Genomic DNA, 23694 nt, shown 5'->3' on the forward strand with positions numbered 1-23694 from the left:
TGTTTTCAACAAGAAATCTAAATAATAATTTGGTGTTCATCACAAAAATAATCACATGAATAACTTACATTTTAATATAAATAACATTATATTATAAAATATTCCATAATATATATTCTACAATATTAATGTTTTTTTGAGCAAATAGATCTAGCATAAAATACTTTTTTTAAAAACATTTTAAATATCCCCAAACTTTTAAACAGTACTATACAAAGAATGAAAGCCCTTGTACACCACCACAGACTATATGTGTTTTTAATTCATTTTTGAGAGAAAAAAAAACCAAACAAACAATTTTTTTTTCAAAATATGTCATTGCTGACGGCCATAATATTTATGGCAACTAAAGAATTACCCACCTCACAAACAACTAGGGGTGCACCAATATATATCGGCCGATAATTAATGCGCATCTAGTCAGTAACAGTTACTGACTAGATGCGCATTAATCATCGGCCGATATATATCGGTGCACCCCTACAAACAACCTTGGTTCAGTATTAGTGCATGCTCCAAATTTTGTTGTTACAATAATACTGAGTTATTAACCAATTTTATACTCATTTACTGTCTGAATTAACATTAGGAGCCTTAAAAAATTGTAACATGGATCACTTGCAGTTCATACCGCTTTTTGAATACAGATTCCACGTCACAATGTTTCATGTTACTTTCATGTTACATTGTTCGGACAAATGTCGCTGAATCTTTGTAAATATGTTTCTGTCTAGTGGTAATGTGCTGGAATGAGGTCATTTCAACATCTCTCCTCAAAAGAAAAAATATGCTTTCAGTATGACAGAAACCTACCAACCAAAGTGTATGTATAACCAACTATGTACAAATTTGTCGGCAGAGTATAAAAAGACCCAATGGTAAAACATAGCAACAATATACGATACAATAAATATAGATTTCACATCTGAAAATATCAACCTTGCAGTTCCGATTTTGTCTTGATACAATTGTCTGATATATTAAGATTGTTCATGTGTTGGTGCTCTATGAACTCCGAGGTCTCCTCCATGATCTGGCCAGGAATGTGGAAGTCAACAGATGGCCCGTGGAGCTCGGTGGAAAGAGGATTGTCCTCTTCTTGTTGAGGGATGGAGATGCTTTGGGAATTCCTTGGCCGCATATTGCAACCTGTGCCCTGAAGAAACTGGAGAAAATTCTCCTCAATAGAAGCCTCTCGGCTAGGCAGCTGTTCTTCTTCACCGGGACGCCCCCACTTGAAAACGAAGGCCAGGTTTCTGGCCAGCTCTTCCCTGATCTGCCGATTCAGACAGCCGTAGAAAAAAGGATTGGAGGTGAAGCAGAAGTACCCCATCCAGGTGAACACATCCTCCAGCTGGGCCATGCGTGCGAGGGATTCATGAGAGGATGGCATAAAGGTGCAGTACAGGTGAAAGGAGAAATAAGGCATCCAGCACCCAAGGAACTGACCTCCTACAGCAACTAGGACCACCGCAGCCTTGCCCCCGCTGAAAGTCCTCTGTGGGGTGGTCCGAGCTCCACTGAGGCTGGCCGCCATGCTGGAGCGACTGCTCAGAGATTCAGAGCGCGGCCGAGGAGTCTCCATCCACGTGGGGACTGGCCCTTGCTGCATGGCAGCTACCCTGGCCACTTTAAACATGTTGCAGTACACCACAAAGATAATAAGGACTGGACACAGGAAGTACATTAGGGTAAAAAGGACCATGAACACCAACCGTTGGGACCCTTCCTCAATCCAGTGAAGTGAGCAGCACTTTGGTTCAATGATTTTCCCCATAACTTTCCCCAGAGCTGGTCCCGCCTCCTCTCTATCGAGCGCCCAGCCGAGTAAAGGGAATGCAGACATGAGGATGGCTTTGATCCATATTCCAATCAGAACTGAAACCACCAACCCAACAGTCATTTTCACCTCATAGCGCATGGGATGAACGACGTAGTAGTATCTCTCAACATTGATGGCAGAGATAGTGAGGATAGCAGCACTGATCAGTCCCACGCTCAGACACAGGTAACCCTGACAAAGAGCCTTGTTGAAAAAGCCCTGACCTGACAGCATACCCAGAGGCATTAACACCAGGGCTGCAATGAGATCCACCAGGCAGAGATGGAAGACAAACACAAATTTACGTAGTCGCGGCGTCCTGGCGATCACTATCATTACAGCTAAGTTGCCCACTATAGCCAGTATGTCCATCAGGAGCATGGTGCACAGGCCAAGCGTCTGGAGGAGGTGTCCATCTCTGGGCTCACTCAGTCCTGAGGCGTTAGGCTGGGGTGTGATTGGACGCCAAGAGGTGGAGTGGGTGATGTTCCACAGTGTGTTGTAGGCGGTTGTATGCTCCATGAGAGGATGGAATGAGGATTGTGGGCGGAGGTGATTCTCATGGGACTATCACCCATCCTCTCCTGCTGAAAAGTGGGATCCAGCAGTACCGTTCAATGGTGGAGCTCTGTCGGCATTACGGCATGCTGGTAGAGGACGGACTATGAAGTTGGGGCTGATTCGGGTCTCAATGTCTAATTTCATCTTCACATATTCCCCTCTGAAAACCCTGGAGCTCCACTGCGCTCAAAATCCAGCAGCTCCAAATGAGACATGATAGAACTGTGAAAAGAGACAATAAAGTTAGCAAGCAACTTTTTAAGGAATAAGCCATGTTAGTGACCGGATTAAAAAAATACTGACTTTCCGATTAATTGTGATATTCATTAAAACAAACTTGATATGTATTCTTAATATCCTAAGATGGTCACCACGACAAAATAAATAGTATTTTACCCAAAGTTGTAGTCCGAGTTGAATGTGGTAAGATAAAAAAGATGTGTGTTTCAGTTGAGTTGTTCTCACGGGCTGCAAGTAATAACAATCCAGTTCAAAAATAAATGACTCTCGTACAATTCTCAAACAAACGATTCTCATTAACTGGTCTTTTTAATAAATCATTCAAAAAAATTAACTGTAAGGAGTTACTGTTTGAAGCAGACTGATGGATCCTTCACTAAATTGACTTACTGATTCCATTAGAGCAATTACTAAATCTACAATAAGTTATCCTTGCAAGTTACTATCATTCATATATAGTTAAAATGGATATTATAACTAAAATATATGCTCAAATGAATTGGAATCAAATCAAATTTAATCAAAATGTGAATAGAATCAAATTCAATCAAGTTTAACAGCCCTAAAATTCACACAAACAAACAGTTTGTGCATGAAACACCCTTCAAATTGTGTTGGCAATCATGTGCTCTGTGTTTATGGTCATAACCTCACCTTGCACACTACCTCACATGCATCATTTCTCAAATTAAAAAAAATAATTTTACTGTAAAAACACTGGACCAGCTTTGTTTCTCCACGGCATCAATCCATCCCGTTTTTCTCTGAGGACACAAACTCTCCCTTGTGACAGTGTGGTCAGTGTTGTAACAAGAGCTCAAAAGCATCTCTAATTCAGCTATAAACTGTTTTTAGGACATCTCTGTGAGCACAGAGACTCTGTTTTCTGCCTAAGGCATGAGACCACAACGATCACATGGTTAACTGATTGTAATAGTAAAGGGAAGGGGCTGTTCTGTACCTGGAAGGTATCACAACTGTGGTTTGGCTAGGCAAAAAGCAGTTTGGAGCTTCAGTGGCATGATTATCCACATGACTATGACTATAGAAAGCACAGGTTGACTATGAGCTTGTTTGTGATGATATTGATAACTTTAAGCCCCCATCATCTTCATCATAAGGTTTGGGTGCTTTAGAGTTTTTATTTTTATTTTAAATATGTTAGCATAAAAAAAATGTATGTTGTTGACATACTTCAACAAGATAAAAATGATACTTTAACAAAAGCCATAAAAAGAATGAAATAACAACAACAACAACAACTTTTTGATCTGAGATGAAGTGGCCCAATGACACAAGTGATTGGTGGACTCAATACCTTTCTAGAAAACCTCCTGGAATTTAACCCGTGATGTTTACATAACTAGGCCAGAACCATTAGGATACCACTAGGTCGGGTTTTTAGTTAAAAGTGAACAGAGGACGTTATATCCTTGAAGGTGAAGTGTGTAATTTGTGGTTAAAATGCTTCTTTCACCATTAAATGTGCAGAAACGTACACAAAAAGCTCATTCACAAAATACATGTATATGCACAGTTATAACTGAGCTACAGCAAGTTTGAGTACTGTCCATGACAGAAAGCTAATTACTTTTTTTGAAGGATTAACACACATTAAGCATTCTGTTTTTTTTTTCTGAGCAAGCGCAAAATTACAAAGGTAGATAGTTGACCCAAATATGCAAATTATTCATATAATATGCTGTTAAAATCAGTACCTGCTGTTCCTGTGGCTCAGTGGTAGAGCATTGCATTAGCAGTGCAAAAGATTGTGGGTTTGATTCCCAGGGAGCACAGGTACAGGTAAAAATGCATAGCCTAAATGCACTGTAAGTTGCTTTGGATAAAAGCATCTGCTAAATGCATAAAAATGAAAAGTTGAAGACTTTCTTATTTTTATCAATTTTGAGAACTGTTGTGCTGCTTAATATTTTTGTGGAAAGTTTCACTTATTTCCCAGAATCTTTGATGAATAGAAAGTTTAAACAACATTCGTTTAATAGAGATATTCAGTAACATGACAAATGTTTTTATGGTTACTTTACCAACATAAAAAGATTACCAACCCAAACTTTGAATATTTGTGAACATTCTAGATGAAGCTAGGTTTCAGAATGTCTAGGTTTCAGTCATGGCATACGTACTGTAAATAATAAACATGAAAAAACATTTCTAGTTTTGCAAGTTTGTAAACATCAGCTAGTGATTATTTTAATACTCATGCACATGATGAGAAACACACAGTTTAATGTTTGTTCAGTGGGTTTCATTTGTGTGTTTGGTTGTGGGAGAATTTAGGATTTAAATAACAACCTGTGCTTTCTATAGGAAACAATTTGTTTAGCATTCATGTTCTTTAATGCATCTGCAGGGCCAAGATGAAGTTGCATTTAATGCATTTAAAAGTGGCTGACTTTCTGTGAACCCTCCTGCAGTTTGTGAGACAAGAATCTGCAGGCAACTAACAATCTCAAGAGCTGCCAACTGAGAAACATATGACCCTGTAATATGCACATGACTCAGTATTTACTGCAATGAAAACTAGCTCTGTTGTTCGAAAACCTTGTGTGCCCCCCCCACCCCCCCTTTTCTTTTTCTTCTTTTTCTTCATCTCCTTTCTATGGCAAGCCATTTTAGCTTAAAATATTCCAAGTGTTACTCATCGTAATAGCATTTTTACTAGTAACAATTTAGTTAGAGAGCTCTACAATTTACAGTTTTTTACAATCGCTATGACAGTTTTTTCAATACATTTAACAAGTTTCCTAAACTCTTAACACGGTTAGCACAACATCAGTCTTTGTAGGCTATAAAATTAACACATTTCTTGTTGCTTTGACACAAAATGCATACAGTTAACACCAATTTAAAATGCTTGAACTTCTTTTACACACAAGCTCAACCAAGACCAAAACAATGTAATTTTACAGTCAAATTTACAAATGCTTTCACACTGTACTGTATGTCAGAACAGATAACATCATGTTCTAAGACTAACTTACAACTAACTTACAAACGTAGAAGTTTGGGCAGATTAGATCACATTTATTTATTTACTTTTTATTCTACTGTGGCTTTTTCTGTTCTGTAAATTTAGTATTTTCACATAATGACATGAATGATAAATAAATGACAGCCATATGGCATTTTTTTCTTGTTTTTTTGTTTTCTTTCCTTTTCTAATGTCCTGTTGCAAATAAAGTCTTTACTGCAGCACTTCTGTGTCGGTTTTTTTTTACATAAACTGTACATTTTTATAAAGCTACTCTGAGATGGTCAATCGTTTTTTGTATTGAATTTCTGCAGCAAAATCAACAAAATGCATGCATTTACTAAAACCAACAAAACGAAAATGTAGAGAGGCTTCAAAAGAAACTACAGTCCAAAACACAATCTATGATCAAAACAATATACTGTCTATTGTATAAGGGCAGACCTGACACATAAAATGCAGTTTCTGTAATTTCAGCTGATGATAGTGTTTTTTGTTTTTTTTTGTCATAGTGTTATGATTAACTAAATGTTCCTGTTGGAAGAGAACATGTGTTAGTGTTTTGAATAATTATTTGATTTTAAAACATGTTTGCAGTGTTTTGTTAGACATAGTGTATTGTGTTAGTTTATTATTGTATTTTGAAAATTAGATTTAAGTTTAGTTTACAATGTAATTTTGAGCATGAAATTAACTGTTTTGCCAATTGTGTGTTTTAGGTGTGTTGGTATGTTAAGAGTTTAGGAAACTTGTTAAATGTATTGAAAAAACTGTCATAGCGATTGTAAAAAACTGTAATTCTGACTAGTAACAATGCAAATTAGAGAGCTCTCTAAATCCATAATTACAATAAGGGAGCTCTACAATTGCATTCTTACTAGTAAGAACTGAATGAGAGAGCTCTCTAATTCAGTTCTTACTAGTAACTATTATGATTATAGACGGGTGCACATGATCTTTTATCAGTCTGGTTTTCATAAGAGAACCTGGAGATTTGGTTTGGTCCTAACACTGCATAGTGTGACAAATTAAATATAATTATAAAATAATTAATATTTTGCAGCCTGTCTGACTGTGGAAAAATCAAAACTATGAGCGCAACAGCACACACAAAGAAACATGAACAAACATACTGCGGTAAAAAAAAATAAATAAATATTCTATATAATATATGCATCATCACACAAACAAGTGATGTTTTCCTGACTTTCAGCATGATTGCAAATGTGATACTAATTTTATACAACTTTAGTTTAATAAACAAGTAATATTAACTGACTTACATTTTAGACACATTATTGATCGTTTTAGAACCATTTTGTATGTAAAAAAAAAAAAAGTAAAACATTAATCTAATAACATTAATTTATTGAACTTCTTATCTTCTGTGTTTCCTCTGCAGTGGAAAGATGGAGTTTGTTACTGATTTCAATTGAATAGTAACAACCATATAGTGTCTTATTATTTTAACTTAATGTATTGATCAAATTTCAGAATTTGACACAAATGGTGAAATGTATATTTAATCAGGTTAGGAAAATAATTTTCTTGTAAGTGTAACATCGATTTAAGGCAAATATCACAAATATGCTGAATAAAGTAATAACTGATAGAACACTTATGAGATTATTGCTTCAGAATAAATTACATTTGCATCAAAAAATAAATAAATAATAATAATAATTTCCATTGGACAAGTACGTTTTTTACTCGGACAAGTGAATGACTGATTTATTTGTCCAAAGGACAAGCACATGTCAAAGCTTAATGTCGAGCCCTAAAGTGCAATATTATTGCACTTTATTTAGTTAGATTTTTTTCACTTTATGTATCCCCCAATTGTAAGTCGCTTTGGATAAAAGTTTTTAAAAAAGAATTTGAGCTACGTATATAGGCCAGTTAATAAGTTAATCATCACTTTTTAAAAATGTCTTTATTTTTTTTCTATCTTTCTCTCTGTCTCTGTCTCTTTTTGGTCAGACATTAGGCAAAAAAAAAAATAAATAATAGTAATAATAGTTGCAACATTATTTTGGTAGATTTTTTTGATAAGCTTAATTAAGCAATATTGTGCTGAGTGTTTTTGTGCTGGAACCGTGGCTGGTTCTGGCCAGTATGTGCCAGCATGACACAGTCTTACCGAGTGATTCATTTAAAAACACATATTCATGCAAGTACGAAACATGTTTTGCTGAGACGTGCAACAGTTACATTTGTAAAACTGCATTTTTCCATCTCAAAAATATATCTAAATTACAACCTATGGTTTCAATGTCAAATGCAGAAACATTAACATTCATGCGTTCATGACCTCAAGGTTAGATTATTGTAATGCTTTATTGGGTGGCTGTTCTGCACACTTAATAATCAAACTCCAGCTAGTCCAAAATGCAACAGCTAGAGTTCTTACTAGAACCAGGAAGTATGACCATATTAGCCCTGTTCTGTCAACACTGCACTGGCTCCCTATTAAACATTGTATAGATTTAAAAATCTTGCTTATTACTTATAAAGCCCTGAATGGTTTAGCACCATAGTATTTGAACAAGCTCTTATTGCACTATAGTCCTCCACATCAGCTGCATTTCAATTTGATAATACCTAGAATATCAAAATCAACTGCGGGCAGCAGATCCTTTTTCTACTTAGCTCCCAAACTCTGGAATAACCTACCTAACATTGTTCAGGAGGCAGACACACACTCTAAAAACTGCTGGGTTGAAAACAACCCAATTTGGGTTATTTTGGCAACCCAGCGCTGGGTCAAAAAGGGACGAACTTGGTTTCTTTTTTTATGGTTTAAAATTCCTACATTGCAGGGTTTCAAAAACCAGAGCGGGTGTTTTTTTTATCACTGTATTTCAGAAGGAAAACTACTGTATTTAGAAAATGTTCGATTTCATTTTGCATCTAGTGCTTGATAAAGCAGCGTTTGTGAGTTCAGCGCTGCATTGCAGCCGCTACTGGAGAAACCTCTTCCTCTCCCGCTCTTAGCGCCTCCTGCTGGAAGAAAATGAACTCGCGGAGTGCTGCCATTGAGTGTAAGGATGTGGGAAACACTGCATTGCTAGGCTAAAATGAACCCAAATTGAGCTAGGCATTAAACCTACAAATCTTGTTCATTTTAACAATCACTTTTACACACAAATAATAACTATCAAAAGGAAAATATTTATTAAAAACAAGAGAAAAGTAAAAAAGTAAGAAATGCAGAAAAGGATGGCATTAACAGCTACAGAGTTCATAAATAAAGCATTGAACATTTGTTGAATACAACTTAAGATCAAATTGGACTTTGTTCACTATTATACAATAAATGTCCAATTAGTTAGGTTCTTTACCAACTATTTTGGCATGACAGTACACAAATAAACCACAACATTAACATTGATATTATAACATTAAACAGACGTGTGTGTGAAAGAATGTGAGCATGTGTATGAATGACAGAGTGTAAACTCTTCTACTAAACACAGAACAAGCATTTAACATTGTTTTTACAAATTATACACTTACAGTTGTTTCATAGTCCATAAATACAGATCATGCATCAATGTCAATTTTCATGATCTCTTTAGCATATTTGATGTAGTCATGAAGAAGCCCCATCAGCACAGTATGTGACATCTTCTACATTATCCAGGGCAGCGTCCTCCTTTAAAACCACTGCTGCATCAGTTTAGGGGAAAGGACATTCTCTTCTTTGACCAGCTATCCAGTCACCGCCTGTTCTTCATCAGTGGCCTAAAAAGAGAAACACATTTGAAAAAATAAAAAATGTAATTAAACTATCCATTTTCAGGTAGAGGTGTATTCACATCCGTAAGGACCGGTAAATAATGGGTTTTAAAGTTTCAACACTTTGTCTGGTTGTTTAATGTCTCTGTCTACCACAGTGCTCGAGAAGGCTATAATGGCAGCACTAGTGTGAGTGCATGTTATATTGTCTGAATAAATATATTGCTTTCAGAAAGCTACTTCTTTACTGAAACATTAAAACAGACATGACATTCACATACCTCACAAATGTTCATGTACGTGGAGGACTGCTCTTCAAACAGTTAGTTCACCAAAAAATTAAAATGGTCATAATTTACTCTCCACATGTTGTTCCAGACTCATACAAACTCTGCTAATTTTTGGAACACAAATAAATATTTTTAATATTCTCTTAATTTGTGTCCTCCATTGCTAGTCTGGGAGACCAGTATTTTATTTTGAACATACATGTTTGCTATCATATCATTTAAGATTTATTCATATATAAATATTGGAATGAATTACTTCTACAATAACTGTATTTATGAGGCTTGAAAATACTGATTATCTAGACTATAAATGGATTAACAAAATTATGAGAAAATTTTAAATATATTCATTTGTGTTGTAAAGACAGACAAAAGTCTTATAGGTTTAGAATGACATGAGGGCAAGTAAATTATTTTTTGTGTGAACTTTACCTTTAAGAGGGAAGACCAAGCATGATGACTCTCCAAATCAGACAACTCCAAAGTTCATTTGAGTTCTGCAATGAAACACACAGACATCAATGGTTTTAATGAAATGAGCACATAATCACACTGTTGTTGCATCAAAATGTGAAGTAAACCGGCAGGAGACAACAGAAACATTTATTTTCTAAAAATAACTTACATAAATCTCTAAAGAATGATGCTCTCCCATGTCTCTGGCTTTTAACATCTACAAAAACAAAAAACAAACATTATTTTACTGATAACTGATAACATGAAATTATTAAGTTTACTTGCCTTAAACTATTTTTCCCTGTCTTCTGAAGAAGCTGAGAAAACCGCCTCCTCCTCACACAAGCAGACTTCTGAATGCTTAACTCCAAAGTTAGTTTGAGTTCTGCAAAGAGGGACATCAATGGTTTCAATAAAATATGAACAGATAATCACACTGTTGTTGCATCAAAATGTGAACAGGGAGGACAGAAAAGAAACATTAATTTTCGAAAAAAAATAACTCACATCAGTCTCAAAAGAAGAAAAGTTGTCTCTTAATTTCAACATCTACAAAAACAAACATTATTTTAGTCTTAGTAAAAATAAAGATAACTTGATAGAATTCTGAAATTTACTCGGCTTAAACCTGTCTGTCCCTCTCTTCAAAAGAAGCTGAACACCTCCTCCTCCTCCTCACACAGTCTGTGACTCCTCACACAAACAGCTTCTGTGTCTTTAACTCTCAGCACTGACACAGTGAAGACACGAGCTCAACAAGTCTAAAATATTACATGCAAAACATACTTTTAACAATTACCACTTCAACAGCCTCAAAATAATTATGCTAGTCTTTACTACACAATGCTGTTTCCTTTATGAGACTAACGTACATTCAGTTTAACCGCGAAAAATAAGATAACAAATTAACATGATGTAACCGTAACCATAACCATCTATTAACACCTCAAAAAGTGCAGATAATGTAAAATCTTATGTAAATATGACATACGACATTGACGGACATTGTATTAAAAGTACCTCTTCCGTTCAGTAATGTTACATGAGCCCGTTAACACCTCTGTGTCTGAGGCGAAAACCACGTCTTTTTTATATAACGTTAAGCTCCTTTGTTTTCGCTTTTCATAAAACCTTCCGCCTTTCATACAACTGGGTAAACAATAAAATATAACTTTACATTTTGAATCTTTACTTACCATAATGTCTTTCACTCGTTGCTTGCTTCTTTCATGTTGAGAAAATGGCGGCTGCTAGTACTGGAGACGTACGATCTTAACGTGACGTGCGTGCTCTCCTTCACGTCGAGTTCCCAACCCAGCGCTACTGGGTTATAAGCGAGAACAATTTTCAACCCAAACTTGGGTTAAAACAACCCAAAGTCCTACGCAGCGGTCTCAACCCAGCATTTGGGTTGTAAAAGCAACCCAGCGATTTTTAGAGTGCACTCTTGTCAGTTTAAATCTACATTAAAGATCCACCTCTTTAACCTGGTTTACACATTACACACTAACACATTTCTAATATTCAAATTCGTTAAAGGATTTTTATGCTGCATTAATTAGGAAAACCAGAACCGGGAACACTTCCCATAACACACAATCTACTTGCTACATCATTAGAAGAATGGCAATATTTTACAACCAGTAATTAAATATGCATATTTCTGAGTCAACATTTATATGCATGTTTTCTGTGCAAATGTGAATTCACCTTTAATAACCATAATCATTTTATAATAATTTCAATCAATATAAGAATACTATATAATAATAATAATAATAATAATACTTAATAGATCAGCCTCAGCGCTGCTATTCATCATTAAAAGCTGCTTGACTGAGCATTTTCTTTTTTAAGATTTATTTTTGCAGTTTTTGTCTTTATTCTGATAGAACCGTGTAAGTGAATTGGGGGGAATGGGTGCGGGATCGGAAGGGTCCACAACAAGAGCCGGGACTCAAACACAGGATACCCGTGACGCAACGGCTTTATCGAGGGACTGCCCACAAGACTATCGGGACAGACAGTCAATCGTTTTATGAATATGCATGAGGCACAACTATCATAATGAGGTAGAGCTGAAAAGAGTGATCTACAATGCAATTCTTACTAGTAACAATTCATTTAAGAGTTTTCTATTTCAAATCTTTCTAGTAACAATTTAATTAGAGAGCTCTCTAATTGAATAAGAGAGCTCTGCAATTGCATTCTTGCTAGTAAAAATTTAATTAGAGAGCTCTCTAATTTAGTTTATACTAGTAAAAATTCTATTTAGAGAGCTCTCAAATTCATTTATAAGAAAGAACTGAATTAGAGAGCTCTTTAATAACATTACAGAGATCTACAATTAAATGTATCTTAAATGTGCTTTTTTTTCTAGTAACAATTTAATTATGGAGCTCTGCACCTTTTTTCTTACTATTAAGAATTAAATTAAATAGCTCTTTATTTGGAATTGTTATTAGTAAACAGTGAATTAGAGAGCTCTCTAATCATAATTTTTACTAGTAAGAACTGAATTAGTGAGCTCTCTAATTGGCATTGTTACTACTAAGAATGTAATTGTAGAGCTCTCTGACTGAATTGTTACTAATAAAAATGCAACTAGGATGTAACACTTGGAATATTTAATGCTAATACGGCTTGCCATACTTCTCCTCCTTCAGGGTGACCAGTGCTGGCACTTTACAACTAATAGCCCACACTTATAAACATGATGTCTGCTGTCATCACCTAAATAATCCACTATCACACCAATGAGCCCCGAGTTCATTGTCTGCTTCCAAAGAGTTCCCATAATCCCCAGAGGTGAGCTGTTTCAGTGCTACATTACACATATGTCATGTATGTCAACACCTTTATTCAAGGCCACCTCTATGGCAAGCCGTGTTAGCTTATTCAATTAGAGAGCTCTCCAATTAAATTGTCACTAGTACAAATTGCATTAAAGAACTCTCTAACTGTAATTCTTAGTACAACCCGAATTCCGGAAAAGTTGGGACGTTTTTTAAATTTTAATAAAATGAAAACTAAAAGACTTTCAAATCACATGAGCCAATATTTTATTCACAATAGAACATAGATAACATAGCAAATGTTTAAACTGAGAAAGTTTACAATTTTATGCACAAAATGAGCTCATTTCAATTTTGATTTCTGCTACAGGTCTCAAAATAGTTGGGACGGGGCATGTTTACCATGGTGTAGCATCTCCTTTTCTTTTCAAAACAGTTTGAAGACGTCTGGGCATTGAGGCTATGAGTTGCTGGAGTTTTGCTGTTGGAATTTGGTCCCATTCTTGCCTTATATAGATTTCCAGCTGCTGAAGAGTTCGTGGTCGTCTTTGACATATTTTTCGTTTAATGATGCGCCAAATGTTCTCTATAGGTGAAAGATCTGGACTGCAGGCAGGCCAGGATAGCACCCGGACTCTTCTACGACGAAGCCATGCTGTTGTTATAGCTGCAGTATGTGGTTTTGCATTGTCCTGCTGAAATAAACAAGGCCTTCCCTGAAATAGACGTTGTTTGGAGGGAAGCATATGTTGCTCTAAAACCTTTATATACCTTTCAGCATTCACAGAGCCTTCCAAAACATGCAAGCTGCCCATACCGTATGCACTTATGCACCCCCATACCATCAGAGATGCTGGCTTTTGAACTGAACGCTGATAACATGCTGGAAGGTCTCCCTCCTCTTTAGCCCGGAGGACACGGCGTCCGTGATTTCCAACAAGAATGTCAAATTTGGACTCGTCTGACCATAAAACACTATTCCACTTAGAAATAGTCCATTTTAAATGAGCCTTGGCCCACAGGACATGACGGCGCTTCTGGACCATGTTCACATATGGCTTCCTTTTTGCATGATAGAGCTTTAGTTGGCATCTGCTGATGGCACGGCGGATTGTGTTTACCGACAGTGGTTTCTGAAAGTATTCCTGGGCCCATTTAGTAATGTCATTGACACAATCATGCCGATGAGTGATGCAGTGTCGTCTGAGAGCCCGAAGACCACGGGCATCCAATAAAGGTCTCCGGCCTTGTCCCTTACGCACAGAGATTTCTCCAGTTTCTCTGAATCTTTTGATGATGTTATGCACTGTAGATGATGAGATTTGCAAAGCCTTTGCAATTTGACGTTGAGGAACATTGTTTTTAAAGTTCTACACAATTTTTTTACGCAGTCTTTCACAGATTGGAGAGCCTCTGCCCATCTTTACTTCTGAGAGACTCTGCTTCTCTAAGACAAAGTTTTTATAGCTAATCATGTTACAGACCTGATATCAATTAATCACTAGATGTTCTCCCAGCTGAATCTTTTCAAAACTGCTTGCTTTTTTAGCCATTTGTTGCCCCCGTGCCAACTTTTTTGAGACCTGTAGCAGGCATTACATTTTAAATGAGCTAATTAAGTGGATAAAAGTGTAAAATTTCTCAGTTTAAACATTTGCTACATTATCTATGTTCTATTGTGAATAAAATATTGGCTCATGTGATTTGAAATTCCTTTAGTTTTCATTTTATTAAAATTTAAAAAACGTCCCAACTTTTCCGGAATTCGGGTTGTAGTAAGAATTAGGGCTGTGTATTGCCAAAAATCTGGTGATACGATACATATCACGATACAGGGGTTGCGATACGATATGTTGCAATACATTACGATACTGTAAGCAAGGCAATAAATATACTGGGATATTTCTTATTTTAGGAATAGTATATATTGTAAGGAAAGCTGTCATTAAGAACACACCACCATATGCAAACCTTAGCAATAAATGAATAAAAATTGTTTAACCAGAACATGAACAGCATGAACTCTTCCACCCTCAATACCCATGGCTGAAGTGACCTTGAGCAAGGCACTGAACCCCATGTTGCTCCCCGGGCGCTGGATATAACTGCCCACTGCTCCAGGTGTGTGTTCATGGTGTGTTCATTTCTCACTGCTGTGCATGTGCACTTTGATGGGTTAAATGCAGAGCACCAATTCAGAGTATGGGTTACCATACTTGCCAAATGTCACGAATTTCACTTTTTCACTTTCACAGTGGGATCTGCATTTGCAATAATCAGTCCCTGTAACATTCAACGTTATTGAACCACTTATGGTGCAGTATGCGTAAAAGGGGAAATTAAAGTGATTGCAGCATCCTTTAGTTAAATGTATAATACATCTAAAATGTATTTTACAAAAATACCATATATATATAAGGTCCAGGAAAGTATGAAAAGCATCGTCAGAATAGTCCATCTGCCATCAGTGATTCAACCGTAACCTTATGAAGCATCGACAATACTTTTTGTACAAGAAAGAAAACAAAAATAACAATTTATTCAACAATTCCTCTCCTCTGTGTCTCTCCAAATCAGCGTAGCACCATTTTGGCAAATCTGAGCTGTACGCAGAATGCGTTATTTGCTTTCAAAACAAAGCGTAAATACACGTTAAAAAAAAACGTATCCTTGTGGCACGGCTGATACAGAAGAGCATACACCGTCTGAGTACAGCTCAGCACAGGAATATTCTGACGATGCTTTTCATACTTTCCTGGACCTTAACACTGTTATTTATTTGGCAGTCTATGGGACAGTCTCAAGCCTCCCGGTTTTCATCCAAAATATCTTAAATTGTGTTCTGAAGACAGACAAAGCTTTAATGGGTTTGGAACGACATGGGGGTAAGTGAATAATGACAAAATTTTCATTTTGGGATGGAGTATCCCTTTAAGTAATACTTCCACCTATGTCACGCGTGACCTGTTCAACATGATTAAATATTATGTGAAGTTGTGGACGTACATAACAGAGCAGTGCAAGGCAAGCATTTCTGTTTATAATGCATATACATTTATTTATTTATTTTTTAGAAAATGACCGATTGTTTCGCTAGATAAGACTCTTCCTTGTCTGGTATCATGTAGAGCCCTTTGAAGCTGCACTGAGACTGTAATTTTGACCTTCAACCGTTTGGTAGCACTGAAGTCCACTATAAGGAGAATAATCCTTAAAAGTTAAAAAAATAAAATAAAACTTTCTTTTAATTTCTTTCCGACTGAGGAAAGAAAGACACAAACATCTTGGATGAAAAGGGGGTGAGTAAATTATCAGGAAATTTTCATTTGAAAGTGAACTAATCCTTTAAGCTTATCAAATAAATAAATAAATAAATAAATAAATAATGTCACAATTAATTTGTATTTTGCATAATTTCTGACCAAAAAAGAAAGAAAGAAAAAAGAAAGACATTTTGTCAAGAGTGTCAATCAACCTATTAATTGGCCTATATATATAGCTCAAATTCTGCATGCATGTTACAGTGCATAATAAACACCAAAATTAGGTCATATTTTTCTGGTAAAGTATTTTCAAAACTATACTCTTTATTTTTATTTTTGTGTTATGGACCTAAGGGTCTGAAATAATAATAATGATAATAATACTAATAATACTACTAATAGTAATATAAAGGTGTGAATTAATTAAGTGATTAAATTAGGGCTGCAACTAACGATTATTTTGATAATCGATTAATCTGTCGATTATTTTTACGATTAATCGGTTTATGTACTTATATGTTAGTTTTTTTCATTTTTTCCCCAAGTAAATTATTAATAAATGGTCTTTATCCTTCAGCATAGATTTTTAAGAGATTTTAACCATTTTTCACTGTCATATCCTAATCAAAAATATACCTGGAGTTGTTTTATTGTGTTAGTAATCCTTTGTCGAACTCTTCTGCAATCAGAACACTGACCCATACTCACAAATTTCACAAGGAGATTTAAAATAATGTTTTCACCATGGCAGTCCTTAGAGCTCCTAAAGTAGTTTAACATCCCGAACAAAGCTTATTAAGGAATCTTTCAGAACATATTTTCACGAAGAATAAGGATAAAACAGAATAAAATTGCAGTGTATTGTATTTTATTATTTACTGGGAAACACCTTTATAGCTTATGCTGTGAATTTGTAAACAATCCTTCGAATAAAGTGCCAGTGGCATGAAACCTGAATGGAACTCACAATTTAAAGTAAAATCCATCAGAAGGTTGTCCAGAAAAAAAAATTGGACAGTCACACACAAAAAAACCTGCTGTGTGAAAAAGAGGAGTGAATACTTAGAAAAAAAGTGCATTTCAAATATCTTTAAACATTTACCTCTCTCATTCAGTCATAATTAGGCTGCACGACTGAATTTTGAACTGGTAAACGACAAACTGATCACAGAACATGTTTGTAAAGCTTTAAATGTTAACTGTTAAAAAGCAATGTTATCAGCTTTTACGACTAAACATTTGCAAACAACATTGTACTGGAGAATCTGCACAAATAAAAGTCTTAGGGGCCGTTCACATATCGTGCCTAAAAACGCGTGGAAAATGCTAGGCGCGCCGCTTTCTCCTTCTTTCCAAAGCGCTCGTGCAGTTGCGCCCCTGAGGCGTCTGCCTTTGATAAGCAACCATGACGTGCTCTCTCCTTGAAGACGCGGAAATTTCAGCAAAGGATAAATGGATTTGCAGCTCAAAAATCGCTTGCAGTAGCTCTGCTACTAAATTTATTTCAAAATGGAAATCCATATACAACTATGATCAGCTGTTCCTTTCATCTTGACTGAGCTTTTAACGTTGTTACGGGAAAGGATGAAGCTGATTGGTTAGTTCTTGTCACATGACCCGCGATGCGCTTGCAGCATTCTGAAAAGTTGAGATGTTTTTAACTCGATGCGGTGCGGTGTTGGAAATAACGAACTTGAGCGCGCAAAAGACGCGATATGTGAACGTCCCCTTAAACAGTTCAGTAGTGCAGAGTTTACAGGTTACTCTTCTGTTTTGAAGGCTCAAAGTAAAGTACTCCCAGTCTCCCACATCCCGCTAAATGCTGCAGAGACGCTGTTCGGGAAGCACGTGACATAAAACGAGGCCAGCTATTGGCTATTCGCTACTTCTCCTGCTGTACTGGCTGAGTAAAACCTCCGGTGGCTCATTACTGCCACACTTTGGTCACCGCAGATTTAAAATATGCACGAAATGAGCCGCTTACGGCAAATAAAAGTTATTTAGCAACGAATCGATGACTAAATTAGTTGACAACTATTTTAATAATCGATTTTTATCGATTAAATCGATTCGTTGTTTCAGCTCTAGATTAAATATGAAAACAAAACCTTTCAACTGTCATCTCACTCTTATAGTCATTCTGATACAATGAAAGTAATAGTGTTGTCACGGTATCAAAATTTCAGTATTCGGTACCGATACCAGTGAAAATCCACGGTTCTCGGTACCAATTTCGATACCAAAGCAAAACACAAAAATATATATAAAAAAAAACACTTTTTATCACTAAAAATTAAACCAATGCCATTCTTTATACTTATTTACAATTGTGTTTAAAGTTTTTCTACTAGTAATATAATTATGAAAAACAGTAAACAGGTTTCACCCAAATTTTATTTGTCTTTTAATTAATGAAATTTAAACACATTTTATTTTTTGGTAAATAAAGGGGATTTGCTATTAAAATTAAAACATGGAAGAAATATTGTGTGATTTATTTCTTTAAAAATTTAAGTTTTATTATTTGTTTCAACAGTAGTAGCAGTATCACAAACATTCTACTAAATAATAGTCATATTTTAGCACAATGGCTTTATGTAAAAATGAACTTTTATTTGGCAACCCTATACGCACACCTTGGCAATATAATCGCCTTTGGCTAGTAAAAGTTTTAGTTTACTCGCCAGACTGATATACCATTTTATACACACACACACACACACACACACACACACACACACACACACACACACATGATTCCAATAAGCTTATCTTTGTAAAATGGCACTGCTTCTTAAATCTTAGCATTTTAGTCAATCAAGTATTATATTATGTTATTAGGCACCATTTAATGATAGAACTTTAGCGATTATAACTAAAACTTGATATTACAATGTATGAATTCATATTTGTCATTTTAACTGAACTTAAGACTGGTGGTGATTCTTAAGATATTTTTGGTCATTGAGGGTTTCTGTAAAAAAAAAAAAAGTAATAGATCATATTAATTATTATTAAAAGATAATACTACTACTAATTCTCCTACCATACTAACAATATATAATGCACTATGGATTGATGAGCTGCTAGGTTCATGAATATTAATCCCGTTGTCTGCGTTCAGTCGAACTGATTTGCTGAAATCAAAACAGGGATGGTAATAGTTGAGCACCAGCCAATGAAATTGCCATTTGCGCATTAGCTCCGCCCACTGCCGGAGAAACTGGCATCTCCTCTGATTGTACTAAAAAACTGAATAATTCCAAATTATCTCCATTATTTTGACAAGAAAATACAACAAATAATGTAGTTTGCATATAGCGCGTCGATTCAGCGTGGTAAGACTGTCTTTGCATGTGTGAGAAACAGCTAGTGGTGGAAATTATGATTCTTTCTAGAGATTCGTTCATTTTCAGTTCGTTCACCAAAATGATTCGTTCAGATTCGTTCACTGATTCGTTCAGTGATAATTTTTTCGTATTACACAAAATATGCCAGCATGTGGAAAAAAGGGTGTATTATGTGTTTTGTCTTAAGTCAACAAACGTATTCACTTGTTACAAAAACTGACCTGGCTTTATAAAAATGTGTGCATAATCTCATTCAATATATAAAGTCTAATTAAATTGTTCAGATGAACAAAGCACGAGGTTTTCATGCCTAATTAGCATTTTAATTGTTTGATCAGATAGGTTGTATATTATATATTCACATTCATAAATCGGGGATTAAACGTTGAGTTCTGTATGCTAAATATCAAAACAAGCGTATGTGCACAGTACCTGTAACTGCTCTTTGCATTTTCCGAGATTGACATGCTAAATGGCAGACTAACTCAGTTTACTATCATTAATTTCGTTCCCGAACAAGATAAATATGTACCAGTTCATTTCATTCACGAATGACGTATCCGTTCATTCAACTCATTCACGAACGACATGTGTGCCAGTTCAGTCATTTCATTTACGAATGAGATATATTCGACTCGTTCACGAACGACATGGGTATCAGTTCAGTCATTTCATTCACGAACGATAAGCTCTCTAGATCTCGTTCAGACTCATGAAACTAGTTCATTGAAGGGCGTATACGTTCACTACATTCAACAAATCACATACTCTGTCACATCTCATACTCGAAGGCTATTGGCTCGAGGTTGAGGAATTCTTTGACAGGATGAAATGGTTGTTAACCGGTTCACTGAGCTGCGCATGCGCTGCTAATAGCGCCGCGCTGCTGTGGAGGGAGGAACTTCAGTGAACGAGAAATATGAGTCAGTGGATTGCGTGAACGAGAACGATTCGTTCACCTAAAAGATTCGTTCAAAAAGAACGATTCGTTCACAAACGACACATCACTAGAAACAGCACTAGCAGCAAAGCGAAGGTGAGTCCTGTGCCTCCACAGTTTACAGAGCGGCAAATACAGGTACACTGTGCGTCCATTGAGATGAACTGAAAAAGTACAGATCGCTTGATGGAGAGCGAAACTCTGAAGCCCTCAGTCAGTGTTCAGCGAGTGAAAATGTGCTAATCTTATAATAGCCTTGAATACACACACTGGCGAGTAAAATCTAAGAATTTATTAGCCAATGTCTAACAATATACATAATTTAGTCGCCCAGAGTAAAATTTAGTAGCATATGCAAGTGATTTACTCGCAATGTAGAGGGTTGTTTTCACGGGTTGCCATGAATACCTTTCAATTGACACTGGTCTTACTCAAATGAAACGGAAAAATGCTTGTGAAGTGACTCAGAACAGTTCTGGTGATGTTATTTATGCCCTCATTACTGCAAGCGTCTTGCGCTTCAGTCTATGTAGTAAACAAAAGCGCACGTCTCTGCCATTCATTCACACAGAGACGCGCAGAACATGCAGGATTCATATTTCAACCAACTTTTGCGGCTTAACATTTATACTGGTCCATATGGAGATTTGATTTGATTAATTTATGCTAACTTTGACATATTCCGTGACTGTCCATATTAAAATGTAAGTTTCATTATCATGACTGGATTTTGAGATTCCGTCCGCGTTTTCTGAAAACGCGGAAATCATAGCGCTGTATGCGTTAAGAACCGGGTTTGAACGTGTCCTCGGTACCACCGGTACTTAAAGAAACCTGGTACCGTGACATTTTCATTTTTTTAGTACCGACTTGATACCGAAGTACCGGGTCTTTTGACAACACTAGAAAGTAATATCAATTCATGCTTATGGGGCTTTTACTTTGAAGTGTATCACCACAGGCGGGATTTGGAAAGGGAAATGGGTGTAGTCACAAATCTGTTTTGCATCTAATGAATACAAGTTTTTACTAGTAAGAATACAATTGTAGAACTCTGTAACTAGATTTTTTACTAGTAAGAATTTAATTAGACAGCTTTGTAATTGCATTTTAACTAGTAAGAAATGAATTAGAGAGCTCTCTAATTCAATTGTTACTAGTAAAAATTGCAGTAAAGAGCTCTGTAATTGTAACTAGTAAAAAAAGATTTAGAAACCTCTCTAATTGGCTAGTAAGAATGTAATTGTAGAGCTCTCTAACTGAATTGTTACTAGTAAAAATGCAATTATGACGAGTAATGCTTGGACTATTTTAAGCTAAAACGGCTTGCCATACACCTCTGGTTTAGATTGCTAAGAAAAGATACAAACAGCTATTTCTCATGTCACTGCCTGGTGATGGAGCCAACAAAGCAAGACCTGAGAAACATCTAACTGCAAGACGAGATCTTGAAAACCATTTCCCACTCGTCCATCTGGAAATACTACAACATATGCACGTCATCCAGGATGCACAAGTTTAAACAGGCGTCCGTGTGAGGTATGTACTTTAAGAAACCATAGCTCCATGAAATGTAGGTGAGGAGATCGTACCTGTAGTGGAGAGGTCCAGCTGCGAGGATCTCCTCTTCAGTTTCCAGGGTTAGTGTCGCGCGACAGTGAGAGAGGGATAAAAAGAGGGGGGAGAGAGAGAGAGAGAAAGCCAGAGAGAGAGGTACCCAATACCCCTCCTCACCTGGCCCTTTCATCTCTCCGCCCCTCACCCTTTCACCCGCCCACACGCATGTACACACACACACACACGTTCACACAAACACAGAAAGAGAGATATCGCCCCCTCCCCCGTCAGCGATGCTTCAGGCAGGCGGCTGGTCCAGGTGGCCAGGCTGATGTTCACGCTGCCGAGAAGAGAGAAAGATAACAAATGGCACTGTCTCTTCAGGCGGTGCCGTACAAAACCTGCTCTCGCCCCTTTTCTGTCACAGACACATCCATACAAACACACACAAAAATGTGCTTTCCCTCACAGGCGCACAGGAGACACTGCAGAGCAGAATGGAGATGAGACAGGGATGCAGGCAGGCAGGCAACCTTCCTCACTTCACCAGGTCCTAGTGCCCTCCTGTTCCCGGCGCGTCCGTCCACAGGCTCTCAGGCGCATACGCTCGCGCACATGGGCTGCGATATGGGGTCACATCGGGTTCTTAGGATCCATGGGGGCTGCTTCAATGAAAAAACAGTCGCTTTTTCCTCATTCAACATTCAATCTCTCACTTGGCCATGGGTTGATCTCTATGTCCAATCCGTTAAAAGCTCTTTCATGAGACCCTGATTATTGTTTGTTTGTGGTTGCAAAGTCTGCCAAGGAACAAAGGGACTGAGAGGAAAGATCAGCAGTTGTGTAGTTTTGGTGATGCCAAGAACACATAAAATTATTCTAAAACTAAGACTTTGGAGGACATTGTGTCAAATGTAAAAGAATTTAAATTAAAATGGAAATTGAACACAGTTTATATGAGATTACTTTATACAGTTATTTCTTCAATAATAGTTATTTATTCAATTGACTATATCTTGCATTAAGCAATCATGGGAAAACTTGATTAAAAAATAAAAAAGCTAAATTTTAATTTGTGAAAAAAATACATAATAAAAATATGCAAACTACAGTTCCCTTTCGAGGGAACTTCGAACTGCGTCCTCTAGGGGGCGCTTTGGGGAACACCTCGTCGTGACCCGTGTCTGAAGCATACATTGAAAAAACAACTTGATGGCCAGCGACAGCCTCCGACGTCACTACCGGCGCGATTATAAATCAGCACTGGGAGAGCACGTCATTATCTTCTTCATCTTCACTGACTGTTTTGTTTGAAGCGTGCATCTGAAAGAACCGGTAAGGGCGAACTTTCTCTGTTTATCATGGCGACAACTAGCAAGCATTTAGATGATGTGTGCATACGTGTCGGCATTATTTGACACCCGATGACACACGCGATCTTTGCGTCATTTGTTTGTGTGAAGAGCACGCACGCGATGTCTTTGAGGAGGCAATCTGTGTGCATTGTGAGCGTTTTTTCAATGGAAAAAAGCTCCGCTCTCGTTCGTCTCTCTTCTGAAAAAAAAAAAAAAAAGGCAGCCATCTGCTTCCCGCGGTTCACGATCTGTCCACGCTGAGGCGTGGAAGAAAATGAGCTTGTGAGAATACAGTTGGATCTGTCTGAATGGTTTAAAGAGGTACTTTCCCTTTC

At 36.8% G+C, this 23694-nt stretch overlaps 1 protein-coding gene across 1 annotated transcript; it reads right to left on the bottom strand.

The window, feature by feature from the left end:
* Positions 1 to 436: 436 nt before the first annotated feature.
* Positions 437 to 22494, bottom strand: LOC132114571 (G-protein coupled receptor 61-like). Its single transcript, XM_059522750.1, has 2 exons — positions 22040 to 22494; positions 437 to 2605 (listed from the first exon to the last, which is right to left on the bottom strand). The coding sequence occupies exon 2, from the start codon at positions 2342 to 2344 to the stop codon at positions 935 to 937; it is 1410 nt and encodes a 469-aa protein (XP_059378733.1). The 5' UTR covers positions 2345 to 2605; positions 22040 to 22494; the 3' UTR covers positions 437 to 934.
* Positions 22495 to 23694: the final 1200 nt, after the last annotated feature.

This window comes from Carassius carassius, chromosome 34 (genome assembly GCF_963082965.1).
Source record: "Carassius carassius chromosome 34, fCarCar2.1, whole genome shotgun sequence".
NCBI classification, from domain to species: domain Eukaryota; kingdom Metazoa; phylum Chordata; class Actinopteri; order Cypriniformes; family Cyprinidae; genus Carassius; species Carassius carassius.